Source organism: Ascaphus truei, chromosome 6, assembly GCF_040206685.1.
Source record: "Ascaphus truei isolate aAscTru1 chromosome 6, aAscTru1.hap1, whole genome shotgun sequence".
Taxonomy (NCBI): Eukaryota; Metazoa; Chordata; class Amphibia; order Anura; family Ascaphidae; genus Ascaphus; species Ascaphus truei.
The window spans coordinates 60706634-60725990 of record NC_134488.1 but is presented as its reverse complement, the minus strand read 5'-3'; the positions used below and the strand labels follow the sequence as shown (position 1 = coordinate 60725990).

Below are 19357 nucleotides of genomic sequence, written 5' to 3'. Positions count from 1 at the left end.
AACAGAATGAGCGGGGCCCTAGTGTCTGCTGCAGGGGAGAGATTTCAGTGCTGCACACCTGTTTGGTTTCCATGGAAACGAAGCGTGGATCAAATACAGTCGACAGATCAGCTAAGAGCAGAGGCGGTTCAGTAGCACTGTATGTATGTATGTATGTATGCATGCATGCATGCATGCATGCATGCATGCATGCGGTGGAGTTTTTTTGATGCCTTTTTCATCCACCATAACTTAAAATGTGTATGTATCATAGTGTGCATGTAGTGTTTGTATAGTGTGTGTGTGTATATATATATATATATATATATATATAAAACTATCCCTATTATTGTTAATTTTATTGTCTTGTTCTTACTAAAGTACATTAAAATAATGAATCATTGTCAATTAAAAATAAAACAATATTACATTATGTAATAGATTACTATATAATTGTGTGTGTATATATGTCTCAAATAAAAAGATCACTTGTGAGCACATTCGCATGTCTTAGGTAGGTCTGCAACCCTGCCTTTCACCATTATCCCCAGCGTAGTGCTTCCACTGCTCAAGGGATTCTGGAAAATGACATGCAAATGAGCACACAATGTGTCACCTTTTGTCTGAAAAACCATTGTTACATGGTGTGTGTGTGTGTGTATGTATATATATATATATATATATATATATATATATATATGTATATGTGTGTGTGTGTGTGTGTGTATCTATATATATATATATATATATATATATATATATATATATTAGTAGTGTCATCTGCAAAGACACATCGGGGACATGTAACACACCAACACTTCCCACCAGAGACTGCACTATTATTATATGGGCTGTATATCTGTTTCTGTGGCTCGATATTATACTATATCTAACAACTATACACTCAGAGGATTGCGTTTACCTTCATCATGTCCAACCGTCTCTGCTCCAGCACGGCAAACACACAGTTCATCTCTTCTCTTCTGCATAACAAAGATGGAAAGCAACCTCACAAAGAATGAGATGTTAACCCAAGTTAACCAGCTGTGGAGCATGTTGGATGACATGGCTGAAAACAGTCCTGAGAGTTACCAGAAGTTCATACAGCGGCACATGAAGGAAGGGAAAGAATTCATGGCCCCTCCTGAGCCACACTTGTGTCTTCAAACCAAAATATTGGTGAGGGCTTTTTTGTTTTAGAAAATGGGGCATCTTGTTAAGCCGCCTGTGGATGTCAGCACATCAGTTTAGTGTCTCTCTGTTCAGTTTTGGGGAACTTCCTTGTTCCAAGCCTCTTTTTAATTTTTTTTTAACTGTTTCATTTACTCACAGCCTATTAAAATAAATGTTTCTATATTCTCCAACCCAATCATATCAACTACTTATGTTTATCTGTTTGACTAATGATGTCTTCATATTTCCTATACTAATAAAGGAGAAAATAAAATAACCTAAGTTTTGAAGACTGATAGTCTGATCAGCAAAAAGACATTACATAAAGATGGTAAAAAAAAATCTAAAAGCTATGGTTTACCATGAAAAAGTTTATTTAAAAATTCTTATACTTGTCTGATTTACAACAAAGGGTTGTCATGCATCTACATTTAAGCTTTTAAAACAGACACTGTCCTTAGTTCACTTTTGTCCCAAAAGGAACAACCCTTTAAGCAATTTAGTACATTTCCTCCAAATCGAGATTTAGACAGTTTTGCTAACTTTCACCAAATCTAGAGGCGTTTGCAGACTTGACATCACAAGTTCACGTAACTTTGATTCTAAATACCAGATCATGACTCGAATTTTGCAGGAGCCGGAAGAGAGGGTGCTATTCATTAACATCTGCAGGTGGAATAGGGTCCCAGCCCCACAGTCTGAAACACACCCCGTGCCTCTCGGTGCTGGAAGACTAGAGGATGTGCCTGAAGGAGCAGGTGAGCAACTCGGATCTAGACTTTAAGCTCTGCAGGGCAAGCAAACCCTTGAGGTGTTATGAAGTAGTAAGAAGGCTTGGTCTGTGACCCTGATGAAGATTTCCTTGTGGCTAAAACGTTGGCTTGCTCAATACCCAGTGGCGGATTTACAATTTTGCCAACCATAGGCACTTACCTTTTTGCCGCCCATGCATTTTTCATCCTGCCTTCAAAGCAGCAAATGAATTGATAATATGATCAAATGAAACAGATTAACCGTTGTTATTCTATAGCAAGAATCGTCAAACTATTGAGCCTTTTTTCTTTAGCTAATTATTTATATTGAGCGCTGCCTAATCTCCCTATTATCACTCATTTTGAAAAAATCATTTGGGGTAAACTATCCTCTGATTAGAGGCACTGTCGTTCGTCAACCGTTGTACCAACTAGTGCAAGTGTGCAGGTTACATACTTGCAGAACAGCACACACAGGGCACGCAATTGCCAAAGAAAATTAAAGAACGAGAAACCGATACAATAATATTTTGTCATACTCATGCTATTTGAATCTGAAGTTATATATTATAATAACAGGATAAAAAGGGAAATGTGTCGCTCCCATATTTTGCCACTCTAGGCCCGGGCCTCTTGGGAAATCCGCCACTGTGAATACCTTTTGAGCCTTGCGTAATCTTTAAAGTGTTTTGACTTGTGAACGAGTGTGCCCAGTTCTGTCTCGACGGATGGAAAGCTACTGAGGTGCATATATTAGTGGAGAACTCATCTTGACAAAAATCTTCTTTGCTTTTGTAGTTAAGTTCTTTAAATGATTGAGAAGTAGGTGTGACTGGCCATCACCACTCTATTTAAAGGGGTCACATCTAGGTAATGGATTCCTCTTCTTTTTTTTTTAAACAAAATCTGACAGGTTTAACTATTTATACTTTATTTTTATTATAGGCAGTTTGTAAACGTTGAGCTGGGAGGGGTTTGATTTCTTCTGGCTGCTCTCTTATGTCTGATATGTATTCAACAAGCGTTTAAACAGCTAGACACCCCCTCTCCCATTAATGTTATTGGCTCCTTAATAGAGACAGGGTGGGGATAAGGGTAAAGAAAACACTCCCCCATTCAGAGGCCCCTGACCTGTAATTAATTTACAGAGAAACAAAACAAGTAACATCTTTGCTATTAGGTTAGATTCATGTAAGGGAGCCAATTAAATTGTTAGTGTCTGTAAAATGTAGTTTTGTGGCTGGCCACATGAGATTGCACCTTTCACAAACAGAGCCACCTACCTATACTTAATTGGTTTCTGACTGTGAAAGCACCTTGGCCCATATGTACTAAGTAGTACTATCCCATATTCACTTGAATGGGCTGGAGGTATCTCCCAGTCCCTGACGGTGTCTTGTGGCATAACACAGCTAAGCAAATATGGGCCGTCTGTAGCTGACTGGTTACAGTGGCTGCAATTGAATGTTTTTTTTTTTTTTACTCACCATTCTTTCTGAGCTCCCATCCATTATACTGCTGCTCAGACATTAAATGAACACTCCTAGACACTTACTGCTAATACTTTACAATACTTGACGTTGACTTACATGTAAAATCACCTTTTGCTCTTCCTCGCAGTTGTTGACATTGCTTACAACCCAGAGGTGCTGAAGAGAGCTGACCAGGATCAAATAGAATTGGACCAGCTGATCCGCCTGGGAATGAAATACATTGAGGAGCAGTACAGAGCCACTCTCTGCCATACCTACTGCGTCGCTCCGTTCAAACTGAAGGGGAATCTACATGGGATGAGGGACCGTCTGCAGGGGACACAGAAACAGCCAGCCATGAACAGGGGAAGCAAAGAAAACGGTATGGTGTAGGGTAGAGCTGATAGTTGGCATTGTGGTGGCATTGTGGTGCAGGGTCTGCTGAAAGGTGCATTTCATTGCCCTCCTACCCCCAAAATAACTTATTTTCAAAAGTTAGCTTTGAATTCCACCCCGAAGAAGCCACCCCATTATGGGGTCTGGCTCTCCAAGGGCCAGAGCAAAGACGCAGCCTTGTACCCACAAAGTAAAGCCTTTGATTTGTCTACTCATACGTTACAAAAGGTGAAGGCGTTATTGATAATATTCTCTTGCTTTGCTAATTCTAAAGGCGCAGTCCCTGTAACCTGCTCCCTTATGTGTGATATCTCTACGTGCTGGAGAGGAATGCAGATACCCAAAATATGAACGACAGCCAAGGACCAAGCAGGTCTGAGGTTTTACAGCAGATAGGAAAATGGGCAGACCGGGCAGGTCGTGTGGTTCTTATCTGCCGTCACAGTCTATGTTTCTAGATGAAACCCACACTCACTCTTCCCTATCCTTTACTGTACATATAACAGAGATTGGCAGGCTTGGAGGAAACACTTAGTACAGTCCCCAATGAAAAGAAACTAAAGCAGTAAAACCTTTGCTTTAAACAGGATTACATTTTCTAAGGAAGATATTTAATAAATGTTCTGTTAATGAGGGATTGCATCTTTTATTCATCGCTGGGCCTGTTTTCAGGGTTCAGGATAGCTTACAAATATGATATATATAAACAATCACAAAGACCGATACTCTTGACATAGCATGACCCATGGTTTTGTAATTATAATTATTTTTAAAGGAAATAATACATTGAGATGCATATTGTTTCTTTGTAGTTTTTTTTTTTAAATCAAAGGTGTCGCTGCTATGTAAAAATGTAAAAGAAAGTGCAATATTTATTTCAGAATTTTTTTTTCCAGGGCACTGCTATGGGGACCACATGTGCTCCCACCTACGCCAATCTATATCTAGGCTGGTGGGAGGAAACAGTGGTCTTCACAAAGGCCCTGGACGAATATACTAAGTTTGTTGAGTTATGGGTAAGGTTCATTGATGATATCATGGTCCTATGGACAGGCACATTGGCATCTCTAAGAGAATTCGTGGATATTTTGAATTCCAACCAACATAACCTCAGACTGACCTTAGTTTCAAGCGAATCTAAACTTGACTTCCTTGGGAAGTCCCTACATGGGATGAGGGACCGTCTGCAGGGGACACAGAAACAGCCAGCCATAAACAGGGGAAGCAAAGAAAACGGTATGGTGTAGGGTAGAGCTGATAGTTGGCATTGTGGTGGCATTGTGGTGCAGGGTCTGCTGAAAGGTGCATTTCATTGCCCTCCTACCCCCAAAATAACTTATTTTCAAAAGTTAGCTTTGAATTCCACCCCGAAGAAGCCACCCCATTATGGGGTCTGGCTCTCCAAGGGCCAGAGCAAAGACGCAGCCTTGTACCCACAAAGTAAAGCCTTTGATTTGTCTACTCATACGTTACAAAAGGTGAAGGCGTTATTGATAATATTCTCTTGCTTTGCTAATTCTAAAGGCGCAGTCCCTGTAACCTGCTCCCTTATGTGTGATATCTCTACGTGCTGGAGAGGAATGCAGATACCCAAAATATGAACGACAGCCAAGGACCAAGCAGGTCTGAGGTTTTACAGCAGATAGGAAAATGGGCAGACCGGGCAGGTCGTGTGGTTCTTATCTGCCGTCACAGTCTATGTTTCTAGATGAAACCCACACTCACTCTTCCCTATCCTTTATTGTACATATAACAGAGATTGGCAGGCTTGGAGGAAACACTTAGTACAGTCCCCAATGAAAAGAAACTAAAGCAGTAAAACCTTTGCTTTAAACAGGATTACATTTTCTAAGGAAGATATTTAATAAATGTTCTGTTAATGAGGGATTGCATCTTTTATTCATCGCTGGGCCTGTTTTCAGGGTTCAGGATAGCTTACAAATATGATATATATAAACAATCACAAAGACCGATACTCTTGACATAGCATGACCCATGGTTTTGTAATTATAATTATTTTTAAAGGAAATAATACATTGAGATGCATATTGTTTCTTTGTAGTTTTTTTTTTTAAATCAAAGGTGTCGCTGCTATGTAAAAATGTAAAAGAAAGTGCAATATTTATTTCAGAAATTTTTTTTTATTACTTTCAAAAGGATTTTTATTCTTTGATAAAATGTTTTTTTTTTAAAGCTATTTTTATTGCATTACTTTTCATCATCATCATCATCATTTATTTTGTACGTAAAGGTACGCCTCCACTTCAGGGGGCATCACAATACTTTATAGGCAGTTTCAGAACAACTACAAAGCCAGTATGATTATATCGCGCAGCGCTGTACAATACGGTTGGAGGCCGAAAACAATAAAATAACAAACATTAACTTACATTGTTACAGTAGGTAAGGAGAGTCCTGCCCCAAGGAGCTTACACTCTATTAGGCTAGGTGCCTGCTGCAGCACGCGCTATGTCCTGCGCTGTAGGGACAGGAACCGCTCCTGCTACCTACCTTGGCGGCCAGATTTTTCTGGACAGTAAAACTGATTCAGAACTAGCGAGAGAGCACTGTCCACGCCCCCGGCAGCTTCATATCCACATTTCTTCATCTCTCCCCCCCCCTCCACCTATGCATGTGCCCATGCACTGCACCATTATTTATACACCTCTCCCAACAACTTTTACACCCCTCAATAAAAAGCACCCCCACAAATCCTATATTCACACCTATCTACTCCTTCCTGCTGCTGGGGATATCTCTCCTAATCCTGGACCCAGCCATATACACACCTGCTCTCGTCCATGCCTCCCTTTCACCTCTTCCCCTACTAATTGTGTTAATACTGACACACCTTTAAAACTCGCCTCACAAATCAAGCATCCCAATAGCCAGCACTCATGCCTATTGTCCCACACCCAGTCACTCCTTTTGGCCAAGCACTTATTCCCTCACCTGTCTCTGTAAGGCCGCGCTTATAGTCCCGGCGACGCTGACGTCATGCTGCAATCGCTGAAAAAATGACATTGAATGGACTTCCAGCGATCGCGACCAAGCCATCACCACTGTAAGCGCATGTGACTGCTTCAATACATTTGTTTTGACGTGGTCGCCGTCGCTATAAACGCAGCCTACAGAGCATCTCTAACAGCAGCGAACGGCAGATACCTTTTGGCTGCTGCCGTCTTTGGGAGACTTGTGTGGTTTCATAGCAAAGTCATCCTGAGGTGAGGTGATAGCAGCTGGAAACAAACAGACCGTCCCAGCGAAAATGCAGGAGGGAGGAGAAGAAGGGGACATCTCCAGGTTTTCAAGTGGTGTCTGTCCTATCTTGATGAAATTAACCCTGTCCACGCTGGCTTAGATCTGTATTATAGTAAGCGCTTCAATGACAAATACCTGTCGCCCTATGACAGTGTATCTAGTGCAGATGTGCGCTGCAGAGAACGCTGACGCGGCAGCTTTGTGGAAAGACAAAGAGATTTGTCTTTTCCAGCAGCTGCCGTGCCACATGACACTGCCAGCCAATCACAGTGAGGCAGGAAAAAAAAACTACCCTTGTGACGTCGTTGGGCCTGTATACAAAAAATGCTTGCACCACGTGCATTATTCTGCAACGGACATCTCAGTCTTGGTGACGTAGTGACATGTGACCCATGTGGTGCGGAAGCACCAGAACACCGGAGAAGTGCTACAAAATGGTCCGGACTGGCGGACGCGCCAGAGTGTGAGGATCCCTGAATACAGTAGCAAGTAAAAAGGAAGACAATAGGTTGATCTTCCACAGATCCCTTATAACACTGCACAAACAGGCTAGTAGAATAGATAGCAAGAATATAGTGCTTGTATTTCTAAAGGGAGTGGATAATGGGGAGGACCCTGGTAATTGCACCCAATACTAGGATAGAACAATTACCTAAAATGCCCAATGGGCAAAACAATAAACTTTTATTAAACGTATATATAGACGCACATTAATACGACGCAATAGATCAAAAGGTGGTAAAAACAACTAAAACACAGGCACGGGTATATATGGAGGTAGTGATTAGATAGATATCAATAATACCACTACATAAATGAAGTCCTCCTATGATAGCTCCGGTAGGGGAGGTATGTGGTGGGAGTAATTATGCCTAAATGCAGATAGCAGTAGGTGCTAATAGATATGTGGCAAGGAAAACCACCTAAAACCTGGGAGGGTGTAGTGGGTGTGTACAGTACTAATGATATAGTGGTACCGGAAGAAATTGCCTCGCTCAATGATAGTAGTGAGAGGTGCAGCCTGTATTAGGGTCGATATAGCTGTGCAGCGCAGTGTTCTAATAGTTACACTGTCACCTAATACATCCAATGCAGCCCTCACTCTCCAGACCCTCAGGCAACGGCAGAGGCCGATATAGTGCATATAAGATGGCAAAGCAGCTGCAAATAGTGACCTCCGGTACACAAACTGACACCCTCCCTCCCCAGTAAAGGAGCGATCTCACCCGTGACCTCCGACGTCAACGCGATGACATCATCCCGACGTACGTTTCGCGCTCGGGGGCTGGCGCTTTCTCAAGGTAGGAGGTCCCTACTGAGTCATGGTGAAGCGTATTTGTACACGTATTTGAAGGCGGTGCTTGGGAACTCCCCAATCACGCTCCACTATAGTGATAGACAGTGTGGAAAGCGAATAGTAGCGCTCGAGGGGTATTGAGGGACTGATTGTGCTTTAACCCCAGACATGCTGTGAGTCATATGGCGGCTAGGCGCAAACAAAATAAAAATATGTACAACACCTGTATGGGTATAAATATAGCTGTGTGTGTCTCTCGTGGTACAGCACTTAAGGTGGTACACGCTTGCCAGGTAGGTGGAATATCAGATAGTGGGGCATCGGTTACATGATGGTAAGTCTGTCACCCTCCAGGTGTGTTAGTTGCACAGTATTCACTTGGTGCAGTACTGAATGGATGGCAAGTGTGATAAAAAGTGCCTGATTACTAGTACATATGATGGTTATTTGGGACGGTTCAATAGACATATACAGCTATAGAGTCTGATGTATAATATGTGTTGATATCAGTAGAGGGATAGGTGACCAGATGGATATAGGTATAGTCCCTCCATGGATATTATCTGGGGCCAACTTATAGATATAAATGGGCTGAAGAGCTGGGCATGGGGGTCCGGGTGTGTGGATATTTGTGGGTGGGTAAAGAGTGTAGGACTGTTCTAACCTATGGCGTCCGCCCCGTAGGTCAAAACGGACTCTATAATTAACTGTATACCTGTATCCCAATCCAATGTAGTGTGCTGTAGAGGTTACAAATAGGACTTATAAATAAACCCCTCATTAAGGCCGATGGGACTGAGTGTACTGAGCATGTATATCCATTTACACTCAGTCTGTAATAGTGCCCTGTCCCAGTCACCCTTACGTTGGCCCCATGGAATGTGTTGGATACCAATAAAGGTTAATTGGTCACTGTTCCCGTTGTGTTCATTTGTTACGTGGCGTGCCACAGGAGTGTTGACCAACTACTCCGTCCATTTGTCAGCGCGCTGCCTTCCTATCTTTGTGATACGAAGGATGCGCTTCGGAAACTAGAAGATGTCACAACTGATCCAAATACACTCTTGGTCAGCTTAGATGTCGAGGGTCTCTATACAAGCATACCCCATGCGGTAGGTATGCGAGCAGTGGCACATTTCCTTAGGTCTAGAGGCCAAGACTTAGTGATGCACAATGATTTCATTCTTCAGCTATTGGACCTTACCCTGACTAAAAACTACTTTGTATTCAATAACAAATACTACCATCAGATCCAGGGCACTGCTATGGGGACCACATGTGCTCCCACCTACGCCAATCTATATCTAGGCTGGTGGGAGGAAACAGTGGTCTTCACAGAGGCCCTGGACGAATATACTAAGTTTGTTGAGTTATGGGTAAGGTTCATTGATGATATCATGGTCCTATGGACAGGCACATTGGCATCTCTAAGAGAATTCGTGGATATTTTGAATTCCAACCAACATAACCTCAGACTGACCTTAGTTTCAAGCGAATCTAAACTTGACTTCCTTGATATTACAATCACTAAGGATAGTACGGGGAAACTAGACACCACTATCTTTAGGAAACCGACAGCCACCAACAGTCTACTGAGAGCGGACAGTCAACACCCTAAACATGTAGTGAAGGCAATCCCTACAGGCCAGTATCTCCGCCTTAGACGTAACTGTTCTACCCTTAGCGAATACAAGGATAAAGCCAAAGATATGACGCAACGTTTTATTGAACGAGGACACTCTAAGACGAATCTAAAAAGAGCATACAATCGAGCGATTGAAACCAGCAGGACACAACTCCTAGCTGACACTAAACGTAACGACAAGACAAATGAGTATAAACCGATTCGCTTCATCGGTACCTTTAGTGACCAATGGGGCTCTATCTATAGGATTTTCAATAAATACTGGCACATATTATTAGATGATCAAGATCTACAAGGGGCTATATCTCACACACCTAAGCTTACCAGCAGAAGAAGTCGTAACTTGAAAGATATCCTTGTTAGAAGTCACTACCAAGCCAAACCAAACACCACTTGGCTTGCCAAAAAACCAACTGGATCGTACGCATGCGGCCGATGTAAGGTCTGCAGGTACGTACCAAAAAGAACAGACTTTATGGACTCTCATAAACAACGAACATTCAGAATTAGGGCCTTATGCAGAGAGCATCGTTATTTCGAAATTCGCCATTTTTTGTACAATTTTGCGCAGAAACCGGCAGAAAATGGCGAGTTCCGAAAAACGCGCCATTTTGTTTTTTCAATTGCTAAAACTTGCCTCGCGGCTGGCGAGAACCTCCATCTCGCCATTTTTAAAACTCTCCGAATGCAGAGAGGTACGAACGGCATAAAGCGGCTGTTCGCGCCAAAAAATGCCGCGATTCTCGCATTTTTGCCGCGCCAGGAAAAGATGGCAAGATGGCGCTCGCCGCCTATAGTAAAGGGGAAAAAAAGGCGCGAATTTGTTTTTACACGTTTCTGAAGCGCGCATCTCGCCAATTTAAACTCGCCACACGCATCCATGTTAAACATAGCAGAATTCGCACTTTTCTGCATATGGAGAATAAAACTCTCCAAAAAAGCTACTTTTTATGAAATTCGCCAATTTTAAAATTCTATGCTCTCTGCATAAGGCCCTTAATGAGTTCATTAACTGTGTCACTGAGGGGGTGATATATCTGATAGTCTGTGGCTGCGGCAAGCTGTATGTAGGCAAAACGTTTAGGCAGTTCAAAAAGAGAATCCTTGAACATCTGGGTTCCATTCGGAACGCCGCAGACACTCCTGTGGCACGCCACGTAACAAATGAACACAACGGGAACAGTGACCAATTAACCTTTATTGGTATCCAACACATTCCATGGGGCCAACGTAAGGGTGACTGGGACAGGGCACTATTACAGACTGAGTGTAAATGGATATACATGCTCAGTACACTCAGTCCCATCGGCCTTAATGAGGGGTTTATTTATAAGTCCTATTTGTAACCTCTACAGCACACTACATTGGATTGGGATACAGGTATACAGGTATACAGTTAATTATAGAGTCCGTTTTGACCTACGGGGCGGACGCCATAGGTTAGAACAGTCCTACACTCTTTACCCACCCACAAATATCCACACACCCGGACCCCCATGCCCAGCTCTTCAGCCCATTTATATCTATAAGTTGGCCCCAGATAATATCCATGGAGGGACTATACCTATATCCATCTGGTCACCTATCCCTCTACTGATATCAACACATATTATACATCAGACTCTATAGCTGTATATGTCTATTGAACCGTCCCAAATAACCATCATATGTACTAGTAATCAGGCACTTTTTATCACACTTGCCATCCATTCAGTACTGCACCAAGTGAATACTGTGCAACTAACACACCTGGAGGGTGACAGACTTACCATCATGTAACCGATGCCCCACTATCTGATATTCCACCTACCTGGCAAGCGTGTACCACCTTAAGTGCTGTACCACGAGAGACACACACAGCTATATTTATACCCATACAGGTGTTGTACATATTTTTATTTTGTTTGCGCCTAGCCGCCATAAGATTCACAGCATGTCTGGGGTTAAAGCACAATCAGTCCCTCAATACCCCTCGAGCGCTACTATTCGCTTTCCACACTGTCTATCACTATAGTGGAGCGTGATTGGGGAGTTCCCAAGCACCGCCTTCAAATACGTGTACAAATACGCTTCACCATGACTCAGTAGGGACCTCCTACCTTGAGAAAGCGCCAGCCCCCGAGCGCGAAACGTACGTCGGGATGACGTCATCGCGTTGACGTCGGAGGTCACAGGTGAGATCGCTCCTTTACTGGGGAGGGAGGGTGTCAGTTTGTGTACCGGAGGTCACTATTTGTAGCTGCTTTGCCATCTTATATGCACTATATCGGCCTCTGCCGTTGCCTGAGGGTCTGGAGAGTGAGGGCTGCATTGGATGTATTAGGTGACAGTGTAACTATTAGAACACTGCGCTGCACAGCTATATCGACCCTAATACAGGCTGCACCTCTCACTACTATCATTGAGCGAGGCAATTTCTTCGGGTACCACTATATCATTAGTACTGTACACACCCACTACACCCTCCCAGGTTTTAGGTGGTTTTCCCTGCCACATATCTATTAGCACCTACTGCTATCTGCATTTAGGCATAATTACTCCCACCACATACCACCCCTACCGGAGCTATCATAGGAGGACTTCATTTATGTAGTGGTATTATTGATATCTATCTAATCACTACCTCCATATATACCCGTGCCTGTGTTTTAGTTGTTTTTACCACCTTTTGATCTATTGCGTCGTATTAATGTGCATCTATATATATGTTTAATAAAAGTTTATTGTTTTGCCCATTGGGCATTTTAGGTAATTGTTCTATCCTAGTATTGGGTGCAATTACCAGGGTCCTCCCCATTATCCACTCCCTTTAGAAATACAAGCACTATATTCTTGCTATCTATTCTACTAGCCTGTTTGTGCAGTGTTATAAGGGATCTGGAAGATCAACCTATTGTCTTCCTTTTTACTTGCTACGCCAGTACCATCCCTTTGCACCGGCTATACTATTTGCTATTTGGTGAGCGGTGTACTATTAGTTATCCCTGAATACAGTGCCTGGACTACGGAGACCCTATCAGCTGTGCTGTTTACTGCTCTTGATGCACGGACGTGTTGTAAGTGCATTTGTATTCTTTGTGCCCAGTAAAGGAAATCTTACTATACTGAGGTGCGCGCTTCTCTCGCTTTAGCTTTATACAGTGCCACATGCACACGCAACATCATGTGCGCATGCTCACAAGCGCTTACTATAATACAGACCTTAGTGCACAGGGGCAGTGATGGGGAAGTGTAATGGGGAGACTCTTTAGGGAGCCTTGTGTGGTCCTATATCGAAGTCCTGAAGTGAACAAATACTGTACATCTGCTGTAGCATTGTGAAGGCAGGAGACATTGTATCTCTATACAATAATACGTGTTTTGTTTCTCAGCTGTAACAGAGTCATTATTAGAACAGCTGAAAAACATAGCAGTGAAAGGAGAAGAGAAAGAAGAAATCAGCTCATCCATACGTCTAACCAAGGAGGATGGACCCAAGGCCCTGAGGTCAGGCCTGATAAAGGAGCTCTCCAGTACTGAGCTACAAGAGGAAGACTCACTCGGTGCTCCAAAGCACAAGCTGTCTGTCATTAAGGATGAGACAGGGAAGTCCCAGATGCTGGAGCTGAAGGCTGAACTGCAGGGAGTCAGCTCTGTGTCCGAGTGTGATCTGAGTGTGTCCAAGGTAAGAGGAGCAAGATGGATGATGTGTATTATAAAGCACTGGTTACAACAGATTCCAAACCAGCATTACACAAACTACATTTCTTTATTTCTCTTGTTTAAATGGAGAAAAGCGTTCAGATTTCAAATGGAACATATTCGCTGCCAACCAGTAGATCACCAGGGTTGGAAAGAGACCTGAAACCAGTAGGAAAGTCCTCCATGTTTGGTAGTTCACTATACACATACTTGAGGTGGTGTAAAATAGTGCAATCTCCCATGAGCCCATATTGCTAGACAGTCACTGCAAGTGCAAGAGTTTTATATCTCACAGATAGAAGGTAGAGAACATACCAGGATGGTGCAGTTAAAGCCTGCCCCCCCCCCCCTCCCTTGTCGATGGCACATTGTGCTTCCCTCCTGCATCAGGCCCCACAGAGGGAAACCCTTCTCTGCAGGTGGGCAGGGCCCTGCAATGCAGTAGGAAGGACAGAGGGGACATTCATTCCTCTGCAGTCTCCTTAGGTGGGGCTTAGGTCAAGGGGTGGAGCCTCAGCTGCAGCTTGAGACAGGCTGGGAAAGGTGAGAGGAAGGGGAAGGGTTAAATCACGGGTAAAAACGGACATAGGAAGGAAGTGACACAAACAGAAAATGAAGTACAAGAGAAATACATAAGAGGAAAAAGAAAGACATGAGGTAGAGAGCAAACAAGGAGAGCGACAGAAAAGAGAGAGCGCAAAGAGAGACATGAGGGGGCCCTGAATTTTTTATTTATTTTTGCCCGGGGGCCCATCCATATCTAGCTACACCACTGTGCAGAACTGCATAGAGCTCTATAGCATCATAGATCTATGATCAAGCCATAGAGGCTGGGGAAGAACCCTTCAGGAAGTGTTTGTGATGGCTAGTGTTGTCACCTGCTAAGCATTGTAATCACTGAGTTGGAAGAGCTAATATGCTGACCTGGAGTAACGGATGTACACGGCTCCCAACGAGAGAACTTTGACGGTTTCAAAAGTTCTGAGTTGAGTAGATATACGGCCCAACATTTATTTCCTCAGAGCCAAAGATTTACGTGTAGATATTTGAGATTATCTTTTTATTAGAAACATCTCCCTCACACACTTAGGGGCTATTCATTGAAGTGCAATAGTGCCGAAACAGTCCTACCACATGGAAGGTCTCTGACTTGAATGGGACTTGGTGCGGCAGCATGGAATTAGCACTATCGCACTTTATTACATAAGTTTGTTAAACTCTAGGAAAGCGGCATTCCACCCAAAAAAAAGACACTACATTTTTTTTTGTGGCAGAAGTATAGAATTGGTTTAAACCATTTATTTCCAGCCTTTGCTCTTACATTCACCCATTTCTACCTTTTTAAAGCAATTTCAGTCCCTCAAATCGGATTTCCAATGTGGAAAGTACAGGCAGATAAAATGACTTCCCCAAACTCCCAAGTTCTGAATACAAGTTTCCAGACAGTGCATTGTCAGACACACACAGACTCCTCTATTACACAACTGTGTGCGTTACCATTACCCGTGAAGATCTCATTTTACACTACAGAGTTACACTGCCGCGATCAAGGGAAATAAGTGTTTGTTTGCGTCCGTTTCAGGATGACTTAATGTTTGAAGTCCCGGGAAGGTACAAGCTGCACCTAAATCTGCCTGAAGCAGTCCGCGAAGAAACGGTTACAGCAAAATACAACAAAGCAAACCGTGTGCTGGTGGTGACAATGACTGTATTAGAACAGAAACTGGCTGACATTTAACCACCTCACTGCTGTACAGACCTGTAGCTGCCAACAGTGCCGTATGTGCCAAGAAATGAATGTTCTGCTGCAGAACCAGTTTGGATCCTGTCTGCCCAGACAATTGCTTTAAACCACATTGTGCCAGCGGGAACCATTTTAACACTTCTGCTAGTCTAAAAAGCAATGTTCAGAAGGTAGCCAGGCTTTACACCCGCATTGCTTTCTTTTTGCACAAAATTCTTATGTTACAAGAAGCAGACGCCAAGATTTTCAATGCCTTATATATATAAATATTATATGCATGTATGTATATTTACTCTATGTGCCTCTATATGCACAAATACAATGTTTTTGTTAGGGTGTTGAAAGTCTCTGAACAATTATTTGAAAATATATTTTTTTTTCAAAGTCTCTCAAAAAGCTTATCTTAGAAATATTAGTGGTATAACATGTACATTCTATAATTGACCCCCCCCCCCCCCCCCCAGTTAATTAAAACTAAATGTATAGGGGAAAAAAAAGTAAACGGTTTAATAACACTGGGTATTAAAAAATAAAATGAATAAAATTGGTTTGGTTGGTAAATTACAAGTATTTGTACACTCTTAGTATAAATCTACCAGACAAGCTATTTTAGTCAAACAGCATAAAGTTCTCTCTGATCAATGAGTTTCAGAAGATGATCCTGGGGGGGGGGGGGAGGCTTGAGTGAACCTCGCTGGACTATATCACCGAGCGAAGAAATGGTTATAACTTTAATGTGTACCTTTCTAAGATCGTAACATAAATGTGTGTGTTTGAAAGCATCGGCTTCCATCCTTAACATATGTCAAATCTACATGTACTTCTGCACCTTAGGAGTTAATTCTATATTGCCCTAAGCTGGCATTCAGGCTGTTGTCATCAGGCTGAAATTTCCTATATCGAGTTAAATGGGGATTTTTGATCAAACAGCCAGAAAGGCAGTTTAGGACAACATAGAATTAGACTCTTCGTTAAGACTTGGGTATCCAGAGCGGAACGTGATCCGGACAGTAGTTATGGCGGCGAAGAACTGGTGGCAATTTGATCGCTGCAAAATGTCCAAGGCCATATCCAGAGTGCAGTATACCACTTTGTAACTTGGTATAAAGACAAAGCACCAACAAAGGCACTCACATCACCTACAGAGACCATGTGTCTCATTATCATACTGTTTCAGCTGCCTATAGCAGTCTTCTAAGAATAACCATTCTTTCCCATCACAGGCCCCGAATCTTTATTGCAATCACCTAGCACATCCCCCAATTAAGTCAAACATTCCCTATGGGCTTTGGCAAGTTTAAAGTTCTGCATTTTCTGAAGATAAAGGGGACTAGAAAAGAAGGTTCCAACGATTCTATGGACGCAGAAAATAATTCAGCACTTTTGTTCGACACTAATCATTATCCATCAAATGAGTCAGATGGGCCTCAACGTCCTAAACACACATTTATTAAGCCACCATTAACACAGTACGCAGACCTTACATTTATATAGACCCGCACTTTAATATTTGACAGGCACGAGTTGAAATTGAAACAGTTTCAGTAAGGTTGACCTTTTGCTCTTCGAGATAAGACATTGATAATGTTGATGGACACTTGTACACCTATACAGTGGTTTGCAGTCCTATGGAAAAATGGTCATCGGAGACTAGATGTCTGTACAAATCAGAGAATAAAAGAACTAGCTACTCTTTCTCTCGGGTTTTTCTTTAAATAAAAAACAAACAAACAGGTTGTGTGTTTATTAGGAGTCTTTGGACATGGGAGTATATAAATAGTTTGCTTCGATACAGATCGATGACCTAATAAGATTCTAGTGATGGGCTCTGGTATTATAGCAGCATAGTGGTTGGCTTCTCCAGGAACTTTTTGAACTCGGCGAGCCACTGTGCGCCGACTGCCCCGTCCACAACACGGTGATCGCAGCTTAGTGTCACTGACATCATGTTGGCAACGTCAAAACTGCAGAGGAACAACATTTGAGAGCAGTGTTATGTCCTCCGCTAGGCCCCATTGCAGCCTGAGGCACAGCGCTAAAGTGACTTGCCCAAGGTCACCAGACCACCTGACAATGGGAATCAAACTGGATTCACCTGCTTCAAAGTCAGTGACAACAGCACTGAGTTAATGTACTTCTTCAACCCATTATTCCCCATCCTTACCCTTTTTCATTATCTGCTGGTACCAGCCTGTTTTCGGACCCTCCCACAGCCAGGATGCAAGCCTGGGGCGGGTTAATTATGGCAGAGAAGTTTTTGATTCCATACATTCCCAAGTTGGACACTGTAAATGTTCCACCCTAAGAGAGAAATATAAATCAGAAAGAGCAGTCTGCTGGGACTTCAGGACCTAAAAGGTACAATCATTTAGAATTTATGGAGGAGATTCACTAAACTCTGATCCAGCCATAAGTGTCAATGGCAGTTAATACCAGATCCATGAGCTATAACCCAGATCTAAATCACAAAGGGTACTTTCCACTTTTTTTTTTTTTTTTAATTTATATTCTTTAAAGATTTCTTCACTATATTGTACAATACAATGTGCTTTAACCTCTAGTTTGGTTTCCTTGCACCACAACTTTTATTTTATGAATGTGTATTTTATTGTTAAAGAATGAGCCTAAAACCTAAACGAATATGGCTGCCAACCCTCTCAGTGACATTAGTAGAACCTTATCAGAGAAGATTAAGAGAAAACATTTTGTTAAGATAACACCATTTGTAGCCTGCAGGGAAAGCAAGATACCTGCTGCCTGGTGGAGTGGAGAAAGTGAAAACAAATAGCAAGAGTTGCCATGTCAATGCTATACAGCTAGGTAATATTGGGGGGAAATGGATCCCAGCATAAGTTCTCAATATTGATTGGCTGGAGCCAGTTGGGAAAACTATTTCTGATTGGTTGGAGGGATGGCTATGTTATATAGGTGGATGATGATTGGATGGACATTTGGTTTTGGTTCTCATTGAATCAGTAGCTTCTTTACTGTTGTGTGCTCATCTGAAACAATGATATGGCTCATAGCAGAGAGCTGAAGGAATAACGTTCAAGGTCACAGATACTGATTGGATGATATTCAAGCTCACAGATCAGCTTTCAGCAGCAAAATTCCCAGCAACTACCTTGAAGTGGGCAAAAGCCCTATTAGAAAATACAATGTCTCCAGAACTATGGAGGGCTTCTGGTGTAGGTGGGAATGCGGCTTTAAGCATGTACTTCTGGCACTTGACTATATAGATTTTAAAGAGAGTACCACTACTCTTTTATTCTCACACTAACACTTCTAGTTTCATTTTAACAGGAGGGTTTATTTTTAAATAATGGTCCAGAAAACTGTCCCAATTTTAAATACATTTTACATTTATTTAATGACACCAACATTACCTTTTTTTAAGCCATTTCTATCGCTGACGGTACAAATAATATATTGTCCGAATGCGTACAAGTCTGATCTTGCACAATAGAGTGATTTTTACCAGGACGTTCGAATAGCTCACCTGGAATTCATGGGGCTTAAGTTTGCCGTCTCGTGCCCGGGTTGCCAATGACATCACATCTTTACTGATGGATGCCAGGCCCTTGATGTGAGCGTTGAACACGATTGGCGTTATCAGACCAGCGGGAGTGCTCACTGCCACGTTTACATCCACGACATGATTCCTGCGAGACATAAAACTATCTCAGCAAAACCAAAAACCTCAAATCTCCAACCGTATCCACATTTCCAGCAGCCCTCCTCCCTGACCTAGTGCCCACAGAGAGGCAACCTAGTCACGCTAAGCAGTCATGCAACTTCCACAACGATTCCTCGTCCCCCCACTTAGGTTATAAGTTCTTTGCAGCATGGACGTCCGATTTGTGTTATTATTAAAATATTTCTATACGGTGTTGTCAGTGGTTTTCATTCCCAGAGCACTCCAACTTTTTAACTTACAGAATAGATATGGGCTAATCT

The 19357-nt window shown here is 42.5% G+C and overlaps 2 protein-coding genes across 6 annotated transcripts in view; one reads left to right on the top strand and one right to left on the bottom strand.

Moving 5' to 3' along the window:
* Nucleotides 1-18: 18 nt before the first annotated feature.
* Nucleotides 19-17180, top strand: PIH1D2 (PIH1 domain containing 2). 4 transcript variants are annotated; one of them, XM_075604434.1, is made up of 6 exons: nt 19-139; nt 976-1158; nt 1787-1910; nt 3525-3758; nt 13347-13639; nt 15239-17180. In XM_075604434.1, exons 2-6 carry the CDS (start codon nt 976-978, stop codon nt 15392-15394), a joined length of 990 nt encoding a protein of 329 aa, XP_075460549.1. In that variant the 5' UTR covers nt 19-139; the 3' UTR covers nt 15395-17180. The 4 variants fall into 4 exon arrangements, with proteins under 4 accessions (XP_075460549.1, XP_075460548.1, XP_075460546.1 ...); XM_075604433.1 differs by having other exon boundaries at nt 42-139; nt 932-1158; XM_075604431.1 differs by having other exon boundaries at nt 44-139; nt 888-1158.
* The window catches only part of DLAT (dihydrolipoamide S-acetyltransferase), a 36979-nt gene continuing 34455 nt past the window's right edge, over nt 16834-19357 (bottom strand). Inside the window, exons 12-14 of one of the 2 annotated variants that reach the window (XM_075604430.1) lie at nt 18900-19062; nt 17565-17701; nt 16834-17364 (exon numbers count right to left, since the gene is read on the bottom strand). In XM_075604430.1, coding sequence (XP_075460545.1) covers nt 17235-17364; nt 17565-17701; nt 18900-19062 — 430 coding nt within the window. In that variant the 3' untranslated portion in view covers nt 16834-17234. The remainder of the gene's footprint in view (nt 17365-17564; nt 17702-18899; nt 19063-19357) is intronic. The other variant, XM_075604429.1, reaches the window with a different exon arrangement.

Bases quoted from the DNA above. Each gene is read 5' to 3' on its own strand.
- PIH1D2 (XM_075604431.1), top strand. From the start codon at position 72: ATGGAAACGAAGCGTGGATCAAATACAGTCGACAGATCAGCTAAGAGC. The intron at 1,159-1,786 runs GTGAGGGCTTTT...CGAATTTTGCAG, and splicing joins GTCTTCAAACCAAAATATTG to GAGCCGGAAGAGAGGGTGCT. The intron at 1,911-3,524 runs GTGAGCAACTCG...TCTTCCTCGCAG, and splicing joins GGATGTGCCTGAAGGAGCAG to TTGTTGACATTGCTTACAAC.